The sequence below is a fragment of the Oreochromis niloticus genome, linkage group LG2 (assembly GCF_001858045.2).
Source record: "Oreochromis niloticus isolate F11D_XX linkage group LG2, O_niloticus_UMD_NMBU, whole genome shotgun sequence".
Lineage (NCBI taxonomy): Eukaryota > Metazoa > Chordata > Actinopteri > Cichliformes > Cichlidae > Oreochromis > Oreochromis niloticus.
In genome coordinates, this window is record NC_031966.2 from 11,843,660 (window position 1) to 11,868,708 (window position 25,049).

Below are 25,049 nucleotides of genomic sequence, written 5' to 3' on the forward strand. Positions count from 1 at the left end.
TAAATACTCAGAGAAGTACATAATCCATTCAGTTTGTGTATGTCTGCCTCTGGTGACTAGACGATATCTCAGTTACCTGAAAAATATCTCCATTCAATCTGATATGTTTGTTATTAGCTGCTATGCGCTTGTTTATTTGGGAATCAAGGAAATTGGCTCCTTGTCAGCCTGGGACACTGTGAAATGAAACTGTGAGCTTCCGTAACTGGATCACCTCAGAGATGGTATTCACACTCCCATCTTCTCACAGGTGCTCACTTTAATTAAGGTTTGCTGCGAGGGAGACAACTATAATGATATGTGAGCTGCGCCATGGTGCTTCGCTCCGCTGATCCCTTCCCTCCTATCAGCCATCAAGCATCTCCTCTTTGTGTCCTGTTTGCACATTAACCTCTGAGTAGCCATGCTTGAAACCATGTTAATGTAGAGCATGAAACAAAAAGCTAAATGTAGACAGAGGCAGAAAGAGCACTGAATTAAACCTGCATGTTAAAATACTGATTTATTATTTAATAGAACACTACCTCTCTCAGGCATTGATTCAAGACACTGGAGTAATTATGGGCACATGCTATTAATCACCCAAAGACATTTTCTCATATGCCATTCTGGTTTCTGGGTGGAAGGCAGCCAAGTACTGCCAAGTACAATATGTGAGACATGGCTAAGTGGTGGGGCAGAAACAAAGAGCCTTTAACCTGTTCATCAGGTCAAGTGGATCAGTGTTTTATATTTAGTTTGACTGAAACTGATAAAAAAAAAAAGAAAAAGGTTGAGCAAATCAAATTATTAAAAAAAGAAAAAAAACCCAAGAAATTAGAAAAAAGTCTGCAGCACCTGCTCTTCTTGACACAACATAATGCTGCAGCTCCTGTCTATAAAGACAGTATTACCTCTGATTCCTGGAAATAACAACAGAGTAATAAAATAAATGATCTATTTCCTAAAATCTCTTTCCTAAAATCAACACATCCTGCAAACATCCCCCTTCTACTTGACACATTCTCCCCAGGAAGTTGACCATAAATGGAATTAAACAGGGCCCTGAATGGTTTTCCAGTTCTTAGATTCAAACAAGAGAAGAAGTGAGAATAACAAACAAATTAATCAATACACATGTTAAAGCTTGTGGCCTTCTTTCAAAAACTTGGTTTCTGCATTTCACTTATATTATACTTCAACTAATTGCTAATTACAGAATATATATAAGCTTAGCGATGAATGCATTTTTGTAAACTACTCAGTATTGTCCAAAAGATACAGAATTTGCCTCACCTCAGCCAATTGTTGGTCCTAAAAACAGAATACAACTCTTTTAACTGTCAAACTCAGAGGAGTATAAAGAACTACAGAGTACTACAGACTTTAGACTTAGCAAATAATTAGCAAATGATCAACCCCTTAATAGGGTCGCTAAAACGATAAAGAAAATGTATTTCTAGAGTGCAAACAAAATTTTCCCACAGAAAAGCATGGGAACAAAAATATACAACACTAGTAATAAAACTTGAAAAAAACATGAGAAAAGAGGAAAGAATAAATGATTTTTTTTTTTAAAGGTATTGCTAACAGTTTCAGATGAACTGGTGGAACTTTAACATGTTTGCAATTTTTTAAAAATAGCTCAAATTAATTAAATATGTGCAAAGCTGCTGGGCAGCATCACACATTCTAAGAAATAACAACTGCTGTCTGTGAAAATTTGTATAAACTTTAACCGCTTAATGAAAGTCACACAAAGGTGACTTGAAGTATGAGCTAACCAGCTCACGTTTGACTGTCAGTGAAAGGCAACACTACCTGCAGATGAGGATGTGCATCTTGTCAGCTTTCCTTCGTGAGGGAGGAGTTTTAGGGGGAAGAAAATAAAGAGCTTACCTGACTCCAGATCATCTGTGTGGAGAAGAAGACAGACATCAGTTGGTAAGAACAGAAACTTGTTACTGTTGAGTAATTCCACTGGATTTATACTGTTTTTGAATAAATCCAGTGAATCTAAGCCTTTGTTTCAATAATTTTTTAAAAATTGTTTCGTTTCCTTTCAGTTGACATTAATTATCTTCAATCATCAATAAAAAAAAGCATGGTAAGTGTGTCCTTTCATTGTTTTGTGCTCTGTGAAAAGAGAAGCTATGCAAAGTGCCAAGAATCCCTCCTGTTTAGCTGCAGCTCTAGGACTTTGTTTGTGTAATGAAGTGTGGCTTGACTCTTGAAAGGTCATTCCCTTTTCAAGTCACTGTGACATTCGTTCTGAAACGATGCCCATCACAAATAGCTCAATCAACTGGCTTGCATGTAGCCCTAAATTATTTTTCCCTCTATATATTAGGCTAAATTCTCATTTTTCCAATTTCCCTTGGTGTGTGCGGATACCCTGACTCTTTGATGAGCCTCATTTCACTGAAAGGAGTTTCTGTGAAGATGCACTCATTAGAAAAACATTAGTATGCCTTGCGCTGTATACTTACATTGGCACGAAAAGAGAAGCAGCAGCTTCATTTGATATCCTTGATTTGATTTTATCCCCATCAGTGTGCTGAGATACCTCAGACTGTCTAATGAGGACACGTAAAGAAAGAACTCAGTTTCAGTTGATGATGGTGGTCTAGTTTGTACCATATTGTATTACCATGTACATGGAAACTGCAGGCACCTGTCTCTATTGTATCCCCACTGGCTTACAATTTCATCAAGGGACAGTTGGGAGATGGCACTGCGTGATGGTTTAAAAAAGGAGACTACTCCATCTTTACTTAAAAACTAAAAAGAGTGAATAAAACAACCACATTTTGAGGTTGGGTATGACGTCTGAATGAACTAAGGCTAAAACCATTTATTTATTACATACTACATAGTCTAGTTGTGATTGAGGTATATTAAAAATGTTGTCATTACAAAATACAGAAACACAGGAATAATGATGCACAGCAGGTGAAGTTTTTAGATACTATGAACAAAGGATATCCAACTTATTGCCTCCAGAGAGTTTATATTTGTGTTTATGCTCATTTTATAAAAAGTGCTGGACATAATACCATCTCAATCCATTAAATAATAAAAACCAAACAAACAAACAAACAAGCAAAAAAAAAAAGCAAAAAAACCCAAACTTCCCTCTGAAGTTTTTGCCTTGAAAAAAAAACAATTCAGGTGAAGAGACACTTCTTAATAAGAATAATCCCTAAAAAATCGCGCCGTCTGATCTCTGATGGTAGAAGCCTGTATGTAGGTAGGGGACTGATATTGGTTTTTTGTAGCTTTTCATATGCAAGGCACATAATATTCATGTAATATAATATTCAAATAATGTGAATAGTTTTACAGAAAATATTAAAAAAGCATTCAACTTCAGTGTGATATTTCTCATGTATGACATCATATACCAAATCCAAATGAACTTCTTTGGAAAGAACAAGTTTCTGTTAAAATCCCCGTATGAATTTTTGAGTTCAGTTATATGTTTATAGCAGCCAAAGACTGTTTCAGAAGCAGAGCAAAATATTTTAATTCAATTTATGCACGTTCACTGCCCAGTAAGAATTTTGTTTTTTCCTGGCCAAAAAGAGAGCATGTATGTAATCAAGTGAGTCCTATCTTCCTTACAGAATTTTTTCGGGCAAATCCAAGACGGTCAGCTAGGAGGCAGTTGATGAACTGACATGGAATGATTCATCAGTCGTTTTGAGTTTTGTCACAACAATCTTTTTGCTTTTTGTGTGTTATTTCATGTGATGCAGATTTGGCTAATTATCCTTCAGAGCTTCTTTATACCCCAATGTTCAGTGCCATCTGGACAATAGGTTCATTCCCATGTCAGAGTAAGAGTTTATAAAGGACTTGTTCACATGGTTTTCTCTTTCAGTCACACATGACTTTTTATCGTAAGGCTGTTTTGTAAAAGGCGACTGTTAGGATTATTAGTGTATTTCATTACACTTGATCTGATAAATGCTGAGACACCTCACGTAATGTTGGGAAAAGGCTAAGTAAACATTTCCAGATGAATTTCTGTTCTAGATTCAAGCCTTTGTACCATTTTTAAAACACCAAGATTTAAACAGTGAAAATGATACAGTGAAAATGCCCAACTAGTGGGAGATGTTAAAGCAGATGTCCATCTTTTGTATATAGTCTGTGTCTCAGTAGAAAGGTGGCTTTAAACCATAAGTGGTTTAAATTCTAGTGCAATTCCAGCCAGAGACACAAATTCCCTTTTGTGTTGCAGTAGGAAGGGCGTTTGGGATAAAACTCAAACACGTTGAACTACTCTTGTTACAAGGAAGCATCTAAAAAGAACTGTTGTGTGTCTTAGTAGAAAGTCTGAATGCTAAAATTTGTAGCAAAAAGCAGGATGAACAATAATGCTAAAAACTTTAACATACAAAAGCTTTTGAGAGGTTGTGGTGCCAAATTGAACTGGTTGACAGTACAGGCAGAATAAACACAGTGACAGTAGCACTGACACTTCAAGGAGACGCTGTCAAGTTGCAGAAGGAGGTTGCTCTCTTGAGCACGCTGTAACATTTATAAGCCATTTTCTTATGAAAATACAGAATAGCACACACAAATGATCAACAAGAGAAATAATACAAATCTTGATAAAGAGGTGTAGGCAAAGATATTTGTTCACTTCACCACCTGCACATTTTATTACAAGGCTGCAGCTGTGGCAAATGTTTTACTGCTTCTTCTACAAATGGCCTTTTCCCTTAAGAATGTGTGCACATCCAAGTAAGATGAAAACACATTTTTTAAAATTACCTGCTGACAAAAACCAGCAGTCAGACCTGATTTAGGTTTTACTTAAAGTATTGCCTCACTGTTGGGTTAGACAACATTTAAACCCATGCGGGTTTTTGATGGCCCTTGGCAAAGGTTTATAGTGCTGCTACTAACAGTCGCTTGAAATTTTCAGTATCTTAAAATTTTTATGCCCACAGAATAAAAAATTTCTGCTGGAGTTTTATTCTCTGCCAGAGAAGGGCATTGCATAAAGCACCATCTACCCGACTAGCTGAAATGGTGGTTAAGTTATGAGAGTCTTGTACTAATTTACTACTACTGCACTACCATTGGTTTTAAATTGAGAACTGATCTGGGAAAGATTTAATTTTAAGTGCATTAGGTGCACAAAACATAATATAATTGGGGGTTTTTTTCATGTATGATTCTGGCCAGAATTGGTAATAACCTATGTGTGAAAGTACAGTGAGTATTGGGTATATAAAATGCATGCATACTTGCACAGCATCCTAACTGTTGTTAATACCAAAGAAACATGAAGGAAACCTTTGCTCGTCACAAATCTTTTATTACTTACATGTGTTGCTCTCTATCTACAGGCATACCGAGGCAGCGTTAGACCTTACGTCAACTTCAATGCCAAACATGATGCTGAAATCCTCCATAAGGCCATGAAAGGGATTGGTCAGTATCCTGGTTAAATGCATTGCTGCTCACTTTCATTTTACATTGACACTAGCATGTCATACCATATTAACTGACTATTGTATGCAACATTTCACAAAGATCACCATAACTACAAAAAATGAATTCTTTGCACAGTTGAAAGCTTTTTTTTAGCTGCTTAGGTGTGTTTTTTTATTTATTTGGCAGGTGCCTGTGTAAGTAATTCAATGGAAAAGCGGTACCTCTGAAAATGGGGAACTAAGTATGAAACGACTGTAATTTCTAAATAGTCAATGCACAATTTTTGTAACATCCCTTGGATTAAAGCTGAAATTCTGCACGTAATTACATATTGATTGCTTGATTTAAAGTCCACTGTGATGATGTAAGGAGGCAAAGCTACAAAAAGCATGACCAGTCATTTCATCCCATATTAATTTCGAAAAACTGTCATCTTCTTATTTGTCAGTAGAGGTTGTAAATACAGGAAAGACTGTGAAAACAGATAATGAACACATTACTGACACAGCTGTCAGAGGATCTGAACTGCTCCCTTTTGTAAGCATCATCTGAAAGATGGGAAAACATTTCATTTTTCCAGTGTGTTTTACCAATTAGAGTATCACCAACGTTAAAACTGAAACTTTAAAAAAAAATTTTTGACAAGTACTTTGTGGTCTGAGTCTCTTTTTTTGGAACTACTTCTCAGAAGCTCTGTGTGTGTGTGCGTGTGCATATTTGCATGTATGTATGCATGCATGCACACGCGTGTGTCAGAGAGAGAAAGCGATAACACTGTAAATTATTTTTCCTAACACTTAATGACCAGTACGAGCAGAACCATTACATCTAATTAATGGTTTCCCTGTCTGCAAACCACTGTGGACTCAAACTTGAAACAGCAGACTTGTACTACTTAAGTACAGTTCTTTAGTCAGTGCTGTCATTGCAGATCAGCTGGGCTTTGTGCCATAATTACCTTTCACTAATTTAACATTTGATCCCTGAGTGAGAATGACACATGCTGCTTCAGCCTGTTTGCCTCTCCGAGCTTTTTTTAAGAAGGTGCTGGTGACTTCAGAAGGCTGTTGGTTGTTAGATCATCTTCCATGCCAATCCTTTTGAATCCTGATCTCATGCTCTAACAGGCTGACTCATTTAGGTTAGGATATACTGGAAGCTGTCATAATAAGGATTTGTGTTGTGTTTGAAAAGAAAGACTTGAAATGAAAAGCTTTTTTTGTCTTGACCCACATGGCAGATGATTTCAGAGTCATTTTCCACACATTATTTAAGGTTTATATGATTTCTGGTGCAGGTACAGATGAAGATGCCATCCTCATGCTTCTTACAGCCCGCAGCAATGATCAGCGCCAGCAAATTAAGGCAGCATATAAAAAGGCCCATGGAAAGGTGAGAAGAGCCACTAGGAATTAAACAGAGAACTGATATACAGTTACAGGTTGTGTCATCCACTGTGCATTCCTCACTTCACAAAATCAACCTGGCGGATGGTCAACTTCACCCCAGACATCATCCTTAATCATCCTTAATTAAGTTTTACAGTGCTGCATTTAGCACTGTCACCTCACAGCAAAAAGGTTCTGAGTTCAAAGCTTGTGGGTTTTTTTTTCAGCTATTCCAGTTTTTTTGTTAACTGGTACTTCTAAATATGCTGCAGGTGTTTCACTGAGCATGAGTCTTTCTGCATTCATGTATTAGCCTTATCAAGAGTGTACCCCACCTCTTGCACACTGTCAGCTGTTATGTGTCTTCAAACCTTCCTGCACCACCATGTGTGTTGTAGAAGCATTTATGGGGCTCACATATAATAAGCCCAGAAATGAGTATCTGTCTACAGTAGGTTTGTGCATGTGTAACATCGTGACTGTTTAAAGAATTGTGTATTTAAAGTGCACTAAACTAAAAATCCATTAAAAAAAACAGATCTTTGGACTGTGAGAGGAAATCTGAGTACTGGGAGGCATGGAAAATCCACACAAAGATGCCCCACCCTGAATTTGAATCTAGGACTGTTTTGCTGTGAGGCGACAGTACAAAGCCCTGCACTTGCATGCCAGAGTCACATTTTAAAGCTATTACAGAATGAATTATCTATGTTTAAAATACAAACAAATGTGCTTAAGTAAAAAAAAAAAAAACCCTCAATATTGCAGTTGACTACAATTTTGAGCTTTTCCAAGATCTCCAATACCTAATTCATCAATTAGGTTGCAGGTACAACTTATGGAGGAATGAATCCTAATGACTTACAACATTTCCATTCCTTCTTGTGCACCTGAGTATGTGAAATTTTGCATACAGGACCTTTGTTTGTATTTTTTCACATTGTTATATTACTTAAGTAAGGAATCTTGATGGTTTTTCACCATTGGCTGTCTTCTGTTCAACAATTTTTAACAGTAAAAAGGCAGTCAAAAACATCAAAAACATCAGGTTTTCTGTGATTTAAAGGGCAAGATTTTTGATCAAGACTGAACAGTCCTCAAATAAGTGGCAGGAAGGGCAGTTCTCCCCAGTCTCTACGGACCAGAATTCAGTGCAGCTAGTTAGACAGAATTTTAAGCATTCATAGTCTCACTGTTCTGTCACACGGTGAAGATTTTTTATGCCCACCTGTGGATTGAAAGCTGAAAGCTAATTAGCTTTCTGTCTCAAGTATAAGTAGATGGAGGAGTTTGAGAGAGCATAGATATATCACAAAGCAGCTCCTGGGATATCTCTGTATATTACAGTGTTTTATCAAAGTGATCCAGAACGTGAGACTATTTTCTTTGCTCACTATTGCAGAGAACTTTTATGCGATGTATTAAAATGTAATGACGCCATTACACAATTGTGCTCAAATGCAAAAATATCTGAAGCCCGAGTCAACTTTTTTTCTCTATAACAGAGCAAAATATTACATTCTCTGTCATTTTTTCCCATACTCTTTGTTGGGATTTGATTAGCTTGAAAAATTAAACTCATTTTACAAAACAAAAAAAAAGAACAAATAGATGGATTGTGTTATCCAGAAATATGGGGGATTTCTGCTTAATGTCTAATGTATTCTGCATGTATTATTTCTCTGTATGATTTCTGGACTTTTCCAAAGAGCACTTGGGTGAGCACAGTGCTGTGGGTGTTATTGTATACACAAATAGAGCCACATACTCAAATAACAATGGTATATGCTGTTGTTCATTTGGTTCCTGCAATTCACAAATCATTGGAGGCAGAAAACAATTTAGAGAAAGCCAGCTGTGAGTAATTTGCAAAGTAAATATATTTTCCTTTTCTGCAGGTCACACTGAATACTCTAAGTGTAAGTGAAGCAGTGAGGTGTCATTTTTTTTCCCCTCATCTTCTTCACATCGAGATCCTGAATGGCCATTTTGTGTTTGTTTTTTTTAACTTATTTTTCTGGTTTTAATGTTGGGATCCGGTGTGGTTTATATAAACGTCACTGTTACTAATATAGTTATTACTGTTTTTGTTCCTCTCATTATTAATCATTATTTGACCACAGGACTTGGTCAGTGCACTGAAATCTGAGCTCGGTGGGCTGTTTGAGAGTCTCATTGTGGCCCTGATGACTCCATCTGTCTTATATGATGCTACTCTACTGCATAACGCTCTCAAGGTAACAACTTAAACCATGTTTTGGGTCTCATGTAAATGTAAATGAAGCCTACTTGTTTATTGTGATGTTTTTTGAATAATGTTTGATTAGGAAACACTTCATAGTTGTTTCCCACAACAGACATTTCAACTTTTTAAAGCAAGACAAACAAATGAGTAAATTAGGGACCACTGAAATTTCAATTTTTGGTGCATGTGTGTGTTTTGCTGTTATTTATTATCCACTTTGTACATAGAAATAAAATAATACTGTTCAGCAATGCAGTGACTTTTTAAACCAATAGGTGATGTCATTATGATTATGTCCATTTTTTTTATACAGTCTATGCACCATATTCATATTGAAGCCACACTACAGATTTCAACTACAAGAGTTGAAAAGGCTTATTTTTTTATCTACATTACACAGAGTTTCAACATTGGCAAAAAAGCATCTAATACATGAAAAAAGAGTAGCAAACATAATTGCTACTAACATATCATGCACACTACCAGCTCCCTCCCTCTCTTTAGCCCACATAAACGGAACTCAGACATTACTGAAAAAGTGATCTGAAAAGGTTGGTTGCAAAGGTAAAATGTTTGCCACCAGAAGGACCTTTTTCCAGTTTGTCTTTTTAACTAAAAGCAACAGCAGCAGGAACTCTTTCTACATAATAAAAAAATAGTTCCTGCCACTGTTGCTACTAGTCTCTTAACTCAACTCAGCTTCGTTATAAATCTTTAGGCCAACAGGTAGGCTATCTGTTTTCCCACATGACATTCAAAACCTTTCATTTTATGTTAACAGCATGCGATAGAAGCTGCTTGACAACTCCACAAAGACCATTTAGACCAATCTCTGCTGCCCATTCTTTTTTAGTTGAATATTTTGGTATTTTGGTGTTACATTACATTTACTGATATGTTACAATGCTATCATCAAGCTCAACTCCAACAGCAGGAAGCAGCTGTTTTCAGCCAAAAGCCAGGGCTCGTTTCCAGAACACAATGGTTTAGGGTGCATCTAAAATAAGTGGGAGTGCACTTGTACTGACAGCCCAAAGTGATCATCAGCCATTAGAAACTCATTACTCATACTTCTTATTATCTGACTATTCAGTTTTTGTAGGTCTACTAATTCATATATCTGAATCAAACAGAAATAGAATGAAAATGCAGTCTTTGTAAGTCTTTAATATTCTGAACAAGCAAATTTTCAAAAGAATACCATAATAATGCATGCAACCACTAAAGTATTATTTATTTCTGATTAATTCATACAGATTTGTTATTTCTAATGCCTCCTTTTAGACTTCCGAGATTAAGAAACTACAATTATGTATTAATGTAATAACAGCGGAAGTAGAACAATGTTAAAATCTTGGCTGTCCAGCAACAAATAGCTAGTGGAGACATTACATTTATCTAAGAGTTAAAATTCAATTCAATTAATGTTAAATTATAACTTTTATCTGGAGTTGGTGGACACAAAGAATAATATTGGACCTGTTTGTCAAAAGTTTACTGGATGTGTAATTCACTACAGTTTGATGGCAGTAACAGCTGTGATGACTGCAGAAGGTGATCATACTGCTGGCTTTGAGTTTGTCAGCTTGTCAGCTCTTTTCTTTCAGATTACTTTGTTTGTATTCAACAGCTTGCTTTAGACTTCAGACAATGTAGCCAAGACTAAGACATGTTTAAAACTGAGAACAAAGGCAAGGACAAAAACAATTAAATTCATGCACAAAAGACTTATTGTTGTTTTGTCACAGGTACTACATGGTAGTTTTAGCCTTTTTGTTTTCGTTGTTACACTAAAATTGAAACTGTCATCTGATGACTTAGCTGCAGGGGGTAATGCCAAATGATTCAGGGGTTTTTGGTGACATCCAGACAATGAATGACTGATAATCAATGGCCAAGACTTTCTGTTCCATGCACTGGATGAATGCAGATAATTATATGTAGATAATGTATTTAAGTTAATTCCTAGTTAACTCGTTGGCAGACCATAGCTCAATATTTTGAGATTGCATTTTTGACAGTTGGTTCAATTGCCAATACAATTTTAAATACAAACAGACTAAAACTAGAATCTAGAAAGTCTCAAATACCATAACTCTTTTTTCTTTTGCCAATATATTCTAAAAATTCATATACAGATATCTTTAAATTGGTTAAACTTTCTCTATATATCTCCTGCAAACATTTTATTTTGCAGCATTGGAGCATTGGAGCCCATTAGATCTATCTTTTGTACCTTCAGTGAAACTCAAATGAAAAACATGTCAGATCAAACTGGACATATTATTTTGTAGCTTAGACATTTCAGACATTTTATGAGTGCTCTTTTTCACGTCACAAGAGGCTCATAAAGTTAGAAGGGAATTGCATGAGGGAAAAACATTTAGCAAACTCTCAGATCCTCATATGAGTTACAAATGAAATTTTTTTCTGTCTCATTATTCTTCAGACACATTTACATTTGCATTACCCATGTGCAAATGAAGTGTTTAGTCAAAGTGAAAGCAAAGCATTTAGGACTTGGCCTCAACATTCCCATCACACCCACTCCTCCATTAGTTTGGTTTGTCAGACAGTCTTTGCTGTAAGGTTAATTGCAGCATAGAGAAGTGAACGTCAAAGATAATTCTCTTTAGTACTGAACCTATTCGTTCTCTAATTGCAAACCTTTTAACTCTGCTGTGCTCTCAAGTTGTACATCTCTTATTATCTTTTATTATTTCTATATTTTTCTTTATCCACTTTTAGACTTTCTTTTTTTTCATATTACTAATCAATGATATAGCCTAATATATAATAAACATGTACTAAAATTTAATATTGAACAGATATGGATATTGGTTCACACTGACTCCATTTATCTCATGCGTCGGGTTCCCAGGGTGCCGGGACTGAAGATGAAGTGCTAATTGAGATCCTGGCCTCCAGGACTGGCGAGCAGATTAAAGAAATCACCAAAGTGTACAAGAAAGGTGACACACTCCACTGATGAAGAGGCAGAGAAAAACAGACAAACATGGTTACTGTGACTACTACAAATAGTGACGCATCTAGAAGAATACATTAAGGTGTTTTGTTTTACCGGCACTTCATTGGCAGAAGATATCTGTGCCTTTAAAAGCTTTATAGCTTTTTACTTTTTAAAAGTAAACTGGCACTGATGTTTTGATAGTTTTTGGCACAGAGGGGATTTGATTTATTTCAAGATCATATTTTGATTAAAGCTTCATTTCAGGGGCAAGGTTATAACTGTCATAGTTAAAATAATAACAACGAGGAAATGAGTCATAATTAAAAGAATCCAGTTTGAATTATTAGTGGCAAATGAGAACTTACCAAACCTAATTTAGCTACATGCAAAGTATTCTTTGGGCGCTGAAAATAACACACCAGTTTATAAAAGTACTAAGATGACTATGACCCTTCCAAGTCATCATTTTGCAATGTGTAGGGTTACTGTTAAGACAAGGGGACATTTTAACCCAAGCCACAATCCTTTCTAATATTAAAAGTGCCTAAAAATATCCAGAGAGTGGATGTAAAAGCAAAAAAAATCAAATGAAAACGAAACAAATTGATGAAAGTGAAAAAAGTGACATTAAGTGTAAAAACAAAGGTCTAAACTGGCCAGTCGTCCAACCTTTTTATGTACTTTATATGTAGCTAATATTGCATTGATAAAGCATTAATACTAAAACATATCTTGTGTGTGTCTTATGTTGCTATTTTCTTTGGTCTCCAGAGAGCTTTAGCAGCTGCCTGATTCTTCAACACAGGCAAGTGCTAAAGAATCAGGTGGCAAATTCTTCTGATTGGCTGGCAATCTTCAAAGAACAGGTATTGCATATGGGGCGACCGTGGTTCAGGGGGTTGGGAAGCTCATCTTGTAACCGGAAGGTGGCCGGTTCAATTCCCAGCTCTGTCTGTCTTGGTCTTTATGTTCTTGGGCAAGACACTTCACCTACTGGTGATGGCCAGAGGTGCCGATAGCACTCTGACCCTGAATGGAATGGGTCAGCTGCAACGCTACAGGCAACTGTAGCGTGCCTCCACCAGTGTGTGAATGAGTAGTGGAATATATAAATGCAATCCATTATTATTATAACTGTGTGTGTGTGTGTGCCAACAAGGCCTTCAAATATTCAAAATCAAGACACCCAGTCTGTGTCTGGAGTGATTTTTATAGCAAATTAATTGGCTTAAAACTATAGAGATTAAATTCCATCCATCCATTTTCTTAATTGCTTATTCCATTCAGGGTCACTTAGTAGCAGGAACAGTGTGTAGCAGTGTGAGAGGCGGGGTACACAGGTTGCCAGTCTATCACAGGGTTAAGGATTACACAGACTTGCTAATTAGCTAATAGGCTGAGTTAGCTGAAAATGATCTGGCCTTTCCTTGTGCTTAAAATTCCAAGTTGTCCAACTTCTCACTCAGTTTAATTTGTTCCACCTCTTCGTTAAATTTATATGATGGTTGTGTAGGAAATTTGGGGATCTATGTTAGAGTACACAGCACAAGTTTGAATCTCTTTATGCTTATGACTCTGTAAGCAAACATAGATTTTACATAAGACAAATGTGAATAAGAAATTCACATTTCGAAGCCAAAACTTTAGTTTTGGACACCACAAAAGCCAGAAGTGACCATATTTAAACAAGATGGTTGAGTGCTAAGTTATTAGCTGAGGGCAGCAAGCAAGGGTATACAGCTTGGATATCCAAGCGGTATAGGAGCAATGCACAGGCACTCATGCTAACTTTTTGCTAGTGAAGTAAAGGTCTGGTCTCATTCCCAAGGGCTCACCACAGCAGATGGATCTGCATACTTCAGTTGGAACAGATTTTACATTAAATGCCCATCCTAATGCAAACCCCTCCCTCGAGTATTTTAGTCCCAAACCTATGATGGCGTGCCTATTGTCAATTTACTGCATAGTACAGAAATAACAGTAACAGTATATCGTATATAGTTTCTTTATTCATATAGATTTATAATATCTGCTCTTTTCTTTAGAGTACCATGCTTATTTAAAGCCCATAGCGTGGTGCTGATCCTTTTTATTTTCAGTGTAATATGTTCTGTCATCAGAGTAATAAACACACTGCACCTCTGTATCACCTGTCACACTTTAATGAAAGGTCTCTAACATAGCAGCTGTGACTTACAACAAACCGTGATGGAAAATATGTGACAACAAAGGCTCAAATGGCCCAAGGCAGAGAATGCAGTTTATCTGATCTGGACGAAAGCATAGACCCTTAGTCAGCTAATCAAATCTCTCCTCTCATGGCTCATCCTGCAAAACAGAGGACAGCCTACTAAGGTCGACTGAAATCATTAGCAACTGTCGTGAACAGGAACTGTAAGCAATCGTCTGCCCCCCTTCTCTTCTTTCCTCCAGAGTTCGGCGGAAAGCTGGAGAAGGATATCTGTGGTGACACCTCAGGGCACTATCAGAAGCTGCTGGTGATCCTGCTGCAGGTAAAGAAGGGCACTGCTGGAAAGACTTATGTTTCTTTTCCTGATAATGAGATCCTACAGTGATGCCATTAGAAAGTCATGAGAGGTGTAGGCTGGAAAGGGGGAGGGGGATGACAGCACATTTAGTTTCTTTCATGTGATTTTTTTACAGGAAGAAAAGTAATTTTCATGGTTCTTGTACATTTGAGGGATCATTTAATTAGGTGTTCAGATGTTACCTGGGTAGAGAGTTCTGAGCGCACCATGTTTCCATCCACACTGACCTACTTTACTTTATGTTTGTCCACCTGTCTTTGTACCTGTCTGGTTTCCTACCTCTCTGTTTTTGTCTGGCTGCAAAGGGGAGTAGGGAGGAGGGAGTAGACGAGGAAAAGATCGAGAAAGACGCTAAGGTAAGAAGGAAGAACATGAGATAAAAATACACATGGCAAGAGCTGGCTTTCCGCTTTTGCTTTGTGAGTTTGTCCAGTGAATTCAAGCAACTTCAACACTACAGTAACAAGAAATCACCTTTTTTTATTATTACCCAATTACACACTGGTGTTAATCAAGCTATTTTTTAAATGTCTAGTTCCATTGTTTTTACAGGACTACTCTGTTTTTCCTTAGTTTTTGTATACAGTACTGTGAAAAAGTCTTGAGTCACATTTCATTTCTTTATATTTTACTTGAAAATGGGAAATAAGTGTAGCAATTTATTTCAATGTGGAGCATATATGACAAAAACAGAGCTTATGCTATTCTAAAAAGGATGAAAGTCAATATTTGACCATGTTTTAACACAACCTGAGCTTTTTTGTCATTTCTTTAACTAGCCTTCAGGAGTAGTTGCCCAGCCTTCTTGAAAGATATTCAAAGCTTTTCTTTGGAGGTCGGCTGCCTTTTTGTTCTGTTCTCTATCAAGATGATCCCACACTGCTTCAATAATGTTGATGTCCAGGCTCTCCTGGGAGCAGTCAATGCCCATAATAGTGTTCCATTGTGTGTTTTTCTATCTATGCATGCTTTTACTGCCCTGACAGTGTGGCATCATTGTCATGTTTAAAAATTAAGTTGTTGTTATCAGCTGGTATTGCATGCTGGATCGGAATCTAATGGTTCTTCTCTGAATTAATAATTCATTATTCCATTACTTTCAATAATCTCCAACACCTGTGGCTGAAATAAAGCCCCAAACCATGACAGAGCCTCCACCATGTTTTAAAGATGACTGCAGACACTCACTGTTTGCCTATCAGAACAAGCTTAATTTAAATAGGAGGAGAGAAAATGGGTTGTTTCAGAGAAAGAATAAATAGAGGCATCTCACCAAAGCCCATTAAAAAGGTAAACAGGGATTACTTTAAACGTTTCTTCACTTATCCCAGTGACTTTTTCAGTCTTCAGTCGAGACTGAAGAAGTCACTTGGATGAGTGACAAAACGTTTATCCCACTGAAATCGATACGTCCAGATCAACAGAATTAACTTTTTGGGTATCGTATAAAGAGGCTCAGAAGATCATTTTTATCATGGCAAAAAAATGTAATAAATAAAAAATAAGGAATATTTCTCAACTAGTATTGATTTCCAGCCAACTGGTGAAGATTCCAAGAAGTTATAGCTCTCTACCAAAAAAGTCCGGCACATATCCCCTGCAGTAAATTATTGAACTGTCACGTACACACTTCGATCTTTGTACTGGATAAATAATGTGTGAGGTGTTGAGGTGTAGGGAGGCGGATTTTGTTACCTTTGGAGAGACACAGTCTAACTCTTTCCACATGTCTAGTATATGTGCTAAGCTCACTGCATGGTGTTTAATAGATAGATATTGGGGTATCACTATAAATATACAGTTTTCCAAATATTCAATAATTCTGTTTAAGCTTAAGGAAATGGAAGGTCTGTGCCTCAAGGGGAACTTTACACACTGATATAATTTGTATTACTTCCTATACTTGCACCAAAAGTTGGCATTAGACATGCAGAGGTGTGTGTGTAATAAGCAAACATGAATATAACTCAAATTATTACCCAGCTGGTCACTGTACATATCTGACCTACTAATTAAAGCCACTTAACCTTTAATAAAGAGCAATATGATGAGGTCAGCTTAGAAATGATAAACTGGAACAACAGACTCTTTCCTGATTTATGATACAACATGTTTTTAAAGATTTACAATAATTACATTTTGATATTAATGTGAGTGAATGAACTTTATTAAAAAGAAAAAAACACAATGTTAAAAAAAATCCTGAAACTGACTGTATATTATGTGTATTATTCATAATTTGATCATACTGATTCATGCTCTCCAAAGGCCAGTGAAGCTAAAGGGCAAGAACTCTGCCCAAGTCTTTTTTTTAAGAATGATAATTAAATAAATTAACAGCAGGAAATCAACCTTTAATAATATGGCATCTTGTTTTAAAACCATTACATCTAGCAGACATTAACATTCAATAACATGTATCTAAACACACACCAAATTATCATGACTAGCAGTCCTTCTTGACTCATAACACCAGAGCAGTGTTAAGCCACTCTATGATCAAATTAGGAGAAATAAACAATGCATAATTCATTAAAAAGCAATAATAAATGACTCATATGAATATGTTATTATTTTGGTATTTGATCATATGATAACATATTTCTGAGCAAGGATAGAAACAAAAAATAAAAACCTTCCTTTGGTGAAGGACATAAAATCAGGAAATCTAGATTTTCTTTATAATAACAAAGAGGGGGAAAAGACATTGTTGATTTGGCACAGTGCAAGGCTGTCATTTCTTAACATGTGTTTCAATAAATCATGTCAGCACGAGGTTGCCGTGTGTGTGAGAGAGAGAGTATGAACATCGGTGTGGTCTTCCATTACAGGACTTGTATGCTGCTGGTGAGGAAAAGTTTGGCACAGATGAGGAAAAATTTATCACAATTCTGGGCAACAGGAGCGCTGAGCATCTCAGAAAAGGTGAGTTTGCCAGTTTGCCTGTGCCAGCCCATTTGGATGTTGTGATATGCTCGGGGCATCCGTTAGCTGTGTAAGACAAACACTGAAAATAAATGAAAACAAAAAAGTCAAAGTGTAAGAAAATGTGCAGGAAACATCACTGAAACACGTTTAAACAGCACAGATTGTGGAGACTAAGTTGAGAGCATAGAAAGTGCAATGGTTTAGTCAGATGTGAACAAACAACAACCAGATCGCCATACTTATAGCAAGTCTTTTAAAAAGTCAGTTGTTGGCAAGTTTCTATCAAATTACTCGTTTGACTGCTCGTTTCACTGTTTTTCTGATCTAGTAACTTTTTAACTTTTTTAATTAAAATAAAGAAAAACTTAATTAGATTTAGATTAGATTAGCCTTTATTGTTTTCCTTGAAAGAAATTTACTTTGGAGAATTGAGTGGAACACGTCATGTGAGATAACACACATATAAACACTTATTTACAATTTCACCTATTACCATTCAGTAATGGCACTAGAGAAAATTTTAACCTTAAAGTGAACACCTAAATACTTAAAAGTTGTCACTTGTTCAACCTTCTCTCCACTAATGAAAACCAGACCGTGATCTCCAATAGATCTTGGATTTATTGGAGATAATAACTACTTGTTCCATCCTTGAGAGCAACAACAACAGTCAAGCATTTGCAATAATTGGCAATGAGCCTTTCACATCACTATGGACAAATTTTGTCAATTTTGACTTCTTTTTAGAATTGCTTTAATTCAGCCACATTGGAGGATTTTGAAGCATGAATAGCCTAAGCGTCTCAATCTGACTGAAGTTTGATTAAACCGCTCAGAAAAACCTTTTTTGGGCTGGACACTCTCCTTTAGGATTTTCTGATTGAAAACAAAATTGATGGTTCCATTGATGGAGTTTGGGCAAGTTGTCCAGGCCTTGAAGCAGCACAGCAGCCCCAGGCCATCCCACTACAACCACGTTTGATGCATGTCATGCACCAGATGCAATGGGACTCAAAACTCCCATAAAGCTCAACCTTTGTCTTGTTAGTCTACAGAATATTTTTTAAATTCTTGGGGATCATAAATTTTTTGGGCAAATGTGAGACGAGCCTTTGTGTTCTCTTTGATTAACAATGGTTTTCATCTTAGAACTCTCCCATAGATGCCATTATTACCCAGTCTCCTCCTTGTTGTTGAATCATGAACTCTGACCTTAACTAAAACAAGTGAGGTTTGCGGTTCTTTGGGTGTTGTTCTGGGGTTTTTGTGACCTCCTGGATGAATCGTCAGTGCGCTCTTAGAGTAATTTGGTAGATAGTTCCAAATTTTCTCAGTTTGTTGGTAATGGTTCTCACCATAGTTCGCCGAAAGTCTTAGAAATTGCTTCGTAACCCTTTCCAGACTAACAGATGTCAGTGACTTTGTTTCTTATCTGTTCTTCTATCTGTTTCTTTAAATTGTGGGATGATGTGAGGTCTTCTAACCTACTTCACCTTCTAAGACAGGTTCTATTTAAGTGTTTTCTTGATTCAACAGGACTGACAGTAATCAGGCTGGGTGTGGCAAGTGACTGAACTTGGCTTTCCAAAAAATGTGGTTAATCGCAGTTAATTCATGATTTAACAAGGGATGGCCAATTACTTTTATACACAGCGCCAGGTAGATTTATATAAATGCAATAAAAGAAATGTAATGCAGTGAACTCACCAAAACACACTCATATTGTACACAAAGAGATCATCTAAGGGCTGAAACTGACATATTTTTGCCCTGAAGTAAAAACAGATTCATGTTGAAAATTGCTTGATGTGTTTCTCTCTAATGAGGATGTATGAGTGTCTGTCACTGTGGCTGTTTTGGGTTTTTTGCAGTATTTGCTGCCTACAAGAAGCTCTCTGGCTCTGACATAGAGGACAGCATTAAAGGCGAGACCACAGGGAATTTGGAGAACTTGCTGCTGGCTGTTGGTAAGAGCCACAATTTATCTGGGTGATAATTTAGGCGTCACATACGGGGACAAGTAATCAGAATCTCTCTGGGGGGAAAGATAACACTTGATAGTAAAAAATAAACGTCAGACAGTGTCAGCTTAACATGACAAGAAATGCAGTCTTGCGCATAGCCTCATCAGTTTTTGTCTTTTTCCTCCGCAGTGAAATGTGCTGAAAGCATCCCAAACTTCTTTGCTGAGAGACTATATAAATCTATGAGGGTATGTGTCATTTATCACATCGTCACATAGTCCAATTAATGAAAATACTCACCGATCACTCACCTGTAAAATGAATATATACAGGTGAGTGGTCTACTGTAAATAACAATCTTAACAAAGGTTGGTGTTGGCGTCATTTTTAACCCTCCATGATGCTTCAGTATTTGTTTAGTTTTGGGGGAACATAAATACAAATTATTTTCATATTAGTCTTGATCAAATATGAGGAGATCAATATACTAAGAAGATTTTAAATTCAAATCAGAAGAGCATCTACAATACAAGCTGTTGCATTAAAATGAATTAGGCAACAAGTGTGAAGTCAAATGAAGGAGCAGTGACTGTGTAGTCATTTTCCAGTAAACTAAAAGGCTGTTTTATACATCTAAACAGCAAAAACACATCAAAACTAAATTGTGTTTACAAGGATATACTTTAAAAGCTTAACTAACCTGGAAGAGACCTGAATCTGCCTTCAACTCTTAAGAAAATGTACAGGCATTTTTTCCAGAATGTTGAACTAATATTTGAAGTGCAAACTCAAGGTTCACTGTGTAATAACTGAGTTTGGGGGGGGGAAAGTACACCTTCCATTCTAAGGTTAGAGTCACCTCTAAGGAGCACCACATGACATCATTCAGCATGTGGAAATTTTTTAAAAAAAGCCAAAATGCTGAAGCTGTGTGTGGACAGTAAGTACACCCTTATTGTAGCAGCCAGCTACTGCTAATCAAAATCACTTGATCAGCTGATCATCAGCAAGTTTAATTCTGTTTAGAAATTTTATGTTAACAAAATGTCAAGAATGAACAACATCAGCAATCACTCTGGAGAAGTAACTGTTGCTGCCCATCAATCAGGAAAGGGTTAAAAAGCTGTTTACAAAGAAACTGAAGTCTATAATCTAAAATGATAAAGACTGTTAATATAAAGAAAACATTTGAGCCAGTTGCCAATCTTTCCAGGACTATTATTATATTATTATATATTATATTATATAGTTGCCTATATATACTATTATAGGCAACTGTTGCTGTGATTTGGTGCTCCAACCCAGTGTTAGACCACACAATGCCACAGAAATTGCAAAAGACCCAAGAGCTATATCTCAGACTCTAGTGGCCTCAGTTAGCAGATTTTACTTTCTTTCTTTCTTTCTATTTGTTATGCCCTGATAATTGAACCTTAGAACTAAAGAGGGTGCACCTTCTTTTTCTTATGACTGTACAAACATTGACTCTTTCAAAGACTACTAATAGACTTTTTCATTTTACTGTACAGTGACTTCTGAAATGGTGGGAAAAAAGTTCACTAAACCAACAAATCTGTACAGGCTTCTTTCTTTTACTTCCAGTTATTAAAAAGACCATTATTAATGGCAGATCACCACACTGGGAATAACCTTTTTTTTTATAAGACTTACACTGTAGTAAAGCAGAACACCTTGTGCCCGAAATGTTCTGCTTTGAAAGAAGTGAAAGAAAATTTGAATGATGATGTTTTGTGTTTGTTGAATACAGCTGGATTGAATTTCATGCATGGTTTACTCTGTCTGCTGAGCAAGATTTATTTTATTTATTTTTTCTGTGTATTTAGAGAGCTGGAACTGATGATGACACTCTGATGAGGATAATGGTGTCCAGGAGTGAGGTGGACATGTTGGACATCAGAGCCAGTTTCAAGAAGATGTACGGACAGTCTCTGTACACCACCATCCAGGTACTGCTTCAGCCCCTCCAGGATTTCTGTTTATTCCCTTGTGCTCTTTTTTAATGAAACATACTGAATAGTCTATTACTTCAGAAGAATAACACATTTCTGTAAAATGTAATTTTCCACAGTTGTCTCCATATTCTGCTAAATATACTCATCTGTCCCTCTGCATGACTTTAGAGCACCAGCTGGGTTTACTATGGATATGATGGCTTGTACACTACTCACGTCAGTGTAGTGATGGAGTGGGGATTAGTGATTTACTTTAAATGTCTCCCTCAGTGTGCTTCCCTTCTTTTCACATGAGATGAAGTGAATAATCCATTCTCCTAATGCCAGATGTTCCTCCATTGAAGAGTTATTACGATCCTCCTGTAGAACTAAATGGCCAATACTGAATAGATAATAACACATTATGAAATAATCTTGAATAAATATATTATATATTTTTTACAGTTCAGCAGAGTTCATTTTTCCTTAATTATGGCAGTTATTCTACAATTTCTCCACTTTTTAAATAATTTATAATTCATTCTGCATGTTCACAGTCCGCGTACTGTGCACTATTCACTTTGCCTTCCAAACGGATCAGAGCTACATATAGCTAATGACATTAATTACGCCTGTGCTTTTCCTGCTAGTATAAGAGAATGTTTATGTCACACAGTAGTTGCCACAATTAATGGTATCTAACATGTAAATAATGATAATGTCAACGTACAAGGCATAATTATGACTTGGAGACTTGCTTTTCAAATATTTTCTGTCAAAGAAATACATGAAAACCAGCCAACCATGGATGCCTGACATTAAAAGTGGAATAAAAATGTAAAGCCTTAACTAAGCTTATTTAAGGCTTTACATTTTTATTCTAAAGTCAAAAGCTATTTTAAGCTTTTGGCTCATTGCTTATACTTAGGCTTACACACTAGCGTCCACCATTGTAACTGTATTTATATGAGAGAAAATAAAGAAAAGCTTAATAGGTCTCCTTTAAAGGACAGTGTGCTAATGGAAGTTTTTAATGAAGAGTGATTATGAAGTGATATCAAACAAATTCTTTGCTTTTCCTTATCAATATGATGTAAACATGGATGGTGTAATCTAATGTGTATTGAATAATAATCAACCGTGAGTAATTAGAGTGGATCGCTGCAGTACTGTTGAATGCAGAGTATTAATTGTCTTGAAAATAACGTCTCGATTATGCAGTCAAACAGGAAGCACTTATAGTCACCCCGGCTAGCTTTCCCTCAGTAGAGGAAATGACTGATGGTAATAGAACTTGAGTACCTGTGGAAACATTTCCCAGCAAAATAGGAAAAGATCCAGAGGAGGCAAAGAACATGAAGAGAGAGAGTCATCATGCATTAAGCATGCTGGAGCGTGACCCTAGACTTGAGAGATTTCAAAACTGACATTTAGTTGGCATTTCTGTTAGATTTTTCATGTTTTGTTGCTTAATAAACTTTAAATTCAACTGTCTGCATGAAAATCTCTGGGATGATAAATAATGTGCAAGCTTATAAAACCATACCACACCATACCATACACATGGTAGCTAGCTGGATAGCCATGCAGCATTTTGCTCAGAGAAGCAAAGGAAATTGATATTTTATTGCTGTATTTATTTATTTACAGCAGTACCTAGGTGACATAGCCCTGTGATGGCCTGGTGATTTGTCTATGGTGTCCCACCTCACCTTTTGTTCGATGACAGCTGGGGTTGGCTCGAGCCTTCCTTCGAATCTTAATTAGATAAGCAGTTAAGACAATGGATGGACGGGTTAGCTGACCTATTAAGAACATGAATGCTCTAGATAAAATATCTGTAAACGTCAACATTTCAAGGTTTTTTCGTCAACAGTTGCAGTTATTAACTTGATATTTTGAGATAACAGATGAAAAAATGGGACTTTTGATGGCAAAAAATCTCTACTGATGTCAATGAACATGTCAGGGGGAAAAGGTGCTGTGATTAATCCAAACTAGACACTCTTTACCTTACTCTGTGTAACATCAGATCAGCAGAAATAGAAGTCAATGTGGAAGGAAAGCTCATATATGTTTATAGCTTTAGCTTAGATTAGCTAAATGTTAGCAGCATTCGCTAAGCTGCCAAAAGACACTGGGACAAGTGACTAACTGGAGGATGTTGATGTTGAGTTCAATGATTTTACTCAAGGACAAACTGACATGTGGAGAGGAGGAGTAGGAGAGCCAAACACCTGAGCTAGAGCTACCCACATGTCACTATAATCTCCATTAATTTTTATCAGGTCGCCAATCTGTCACCGGGCAAAACTAACTCTGTCAGTACTTAAATTAAATGAAAAGAATTCAGTCATTTCTAAAACGAACATATCAGAGTAGATAAATTAATGTTCAACCTCTCAAATTAAATGAGACTCTTTTTTCTTCTTATTTTTTCTTTTTACAGGAAGACACAACTGGAGATTACCAGAAGGCTTTACTCTACCTGTGTGGTGGGAATGATTAATGCAACCTTATGACGCATTTAGCAGCAATGAATGATGAGCCATCATGTTGCTGCAGGACAAAGCTATACACATGAGATGAGGATATTGATCTATAGTTCTTCTTTCTGTTAGTGTGTGTTTATCGAGTTAGTGTGAATTACCTGAGTGTCATTTTGACTTATGGCAATATTATATAGTATGAATATTATTTGCAACGCACTGTTCTTTTTTTGTTTGTTTGTTTTTTAAATGCCAGACAGAACATACAGCTCTAATTTAGTCCTTGGTAAACAAGCAGTTTTGATTTTAATGCAGATAAGAATGTTTTCTGAAATGATGAAATGCCTGATTAATTTAAAATCGATCTTTGACCTCTTTTTCTTGTCAAGCGTACACACAATGTTAGCAGCTGTTTACCTTATTTGTGCTCGCTTCTCACAGCTTGTGTTAAATGCAAGTTTGAAAATACAATACCGCTGCTCAATTATTAAACCCTACATGTTGACAACCCTGATGCTCTCATTAATAAGAAATGAGGCTGTGATCCAGACTTGACGTGCAATGCGGCTGTCGGTGATCAATAAGTAATGGGACGCTATTAGACATTTGTTGATGCATATAATGAGATCTATTGCTTCTATGCCTTTCTGCACGATGAGGCCAAATGTCAAACAAACGGTCCCTATAGGTCACTCGGTGGAAAATGATTTTATTATGTTGGAACTGAACCACAGGGTGGCAGCAGAGTTAGAAATGAGGACATAATGTCTTTATAATGTTTCTCATTACAGTGACTGATGAGATAGTGTCAATATATTTTACTTAAAATTTCTTTTCTTTTCACAAATTAACAAATTCAAATGTAAATAAACGGAGTGATTACACTAGGGCCTTCGCAGACTAGTACTCAGGCCCTAACTGTATGTTTTTCAACCCTCCCATTTTAACCACATCGCATATCTTAAGCAACATGTGTAATCTTTCCCATATATCACTGCAATGTTTCCTCATTTTCTTATAATTTAACTTCACATATTTAGTAACTTTTGATCTCCTGGAACTTTTAAATACAAATGGGTATTTAAGTAAAGTTCTTGGTTGGTGAATTTGCAATAATATGCCCATTAGTGAGT

General features: G+C 36.5%; 1 protein-coding gene across 1 annotated transcript; it reads left to right on the forward strand.

The window, feature by feature from the left end:
* The first annotated feature begins 1,759 nt into the window (after nt 1–1,759).
* On the forward strand, nt 1,760–25,049 carry anxa5a (annexin A5a). The gene is made up of 13 exons (XM_005467238.3): nt 1,760–1,923; nt 2,046–2,086; nt 5,343–5,427; nt 6,728–6,822; nt 8,942–9,055; nt 11,945–12,035; nt 14,468–14,547; nt 14,889–14,939; nt 17,415–17,508; nt 19,383–19,478; nt 19,665–19,723; nt 21,320–21,442; nt 23,877–25,049. The coding sequence occupies exons 2-13, from the start codon at nt 2,084–2,086 to the stop codon at nt 23,934–23,936; spliced, it is 951 nt and encodes a 316-aa protein (XP_005467295.1). The 5' UTR covers nt 1,760–1,923; nt 2,046–2,083; the 3' UTR covers nt 23,937–25,049.

Excerpts from the sequence above, each read along its gene's own strand:
- anxa5a (XM_005467238.3), top strand. Across the intron at positions 6,823-8,941 it reads ATAAAAAGGCCCATGGAAAG|GACTTGGTCAGTGCACTGAA; the intron begins GTGAGAAGAGCC and ends ATTTGACCACAG. Across the intron at positions 9,056-11,944 it reads TACTGCATAACGCTCTCAAG|GGTGCCGGGACTGAAGATGA; the intron begins GTAACAACTTAA and ends TCGGGTTCCCAG.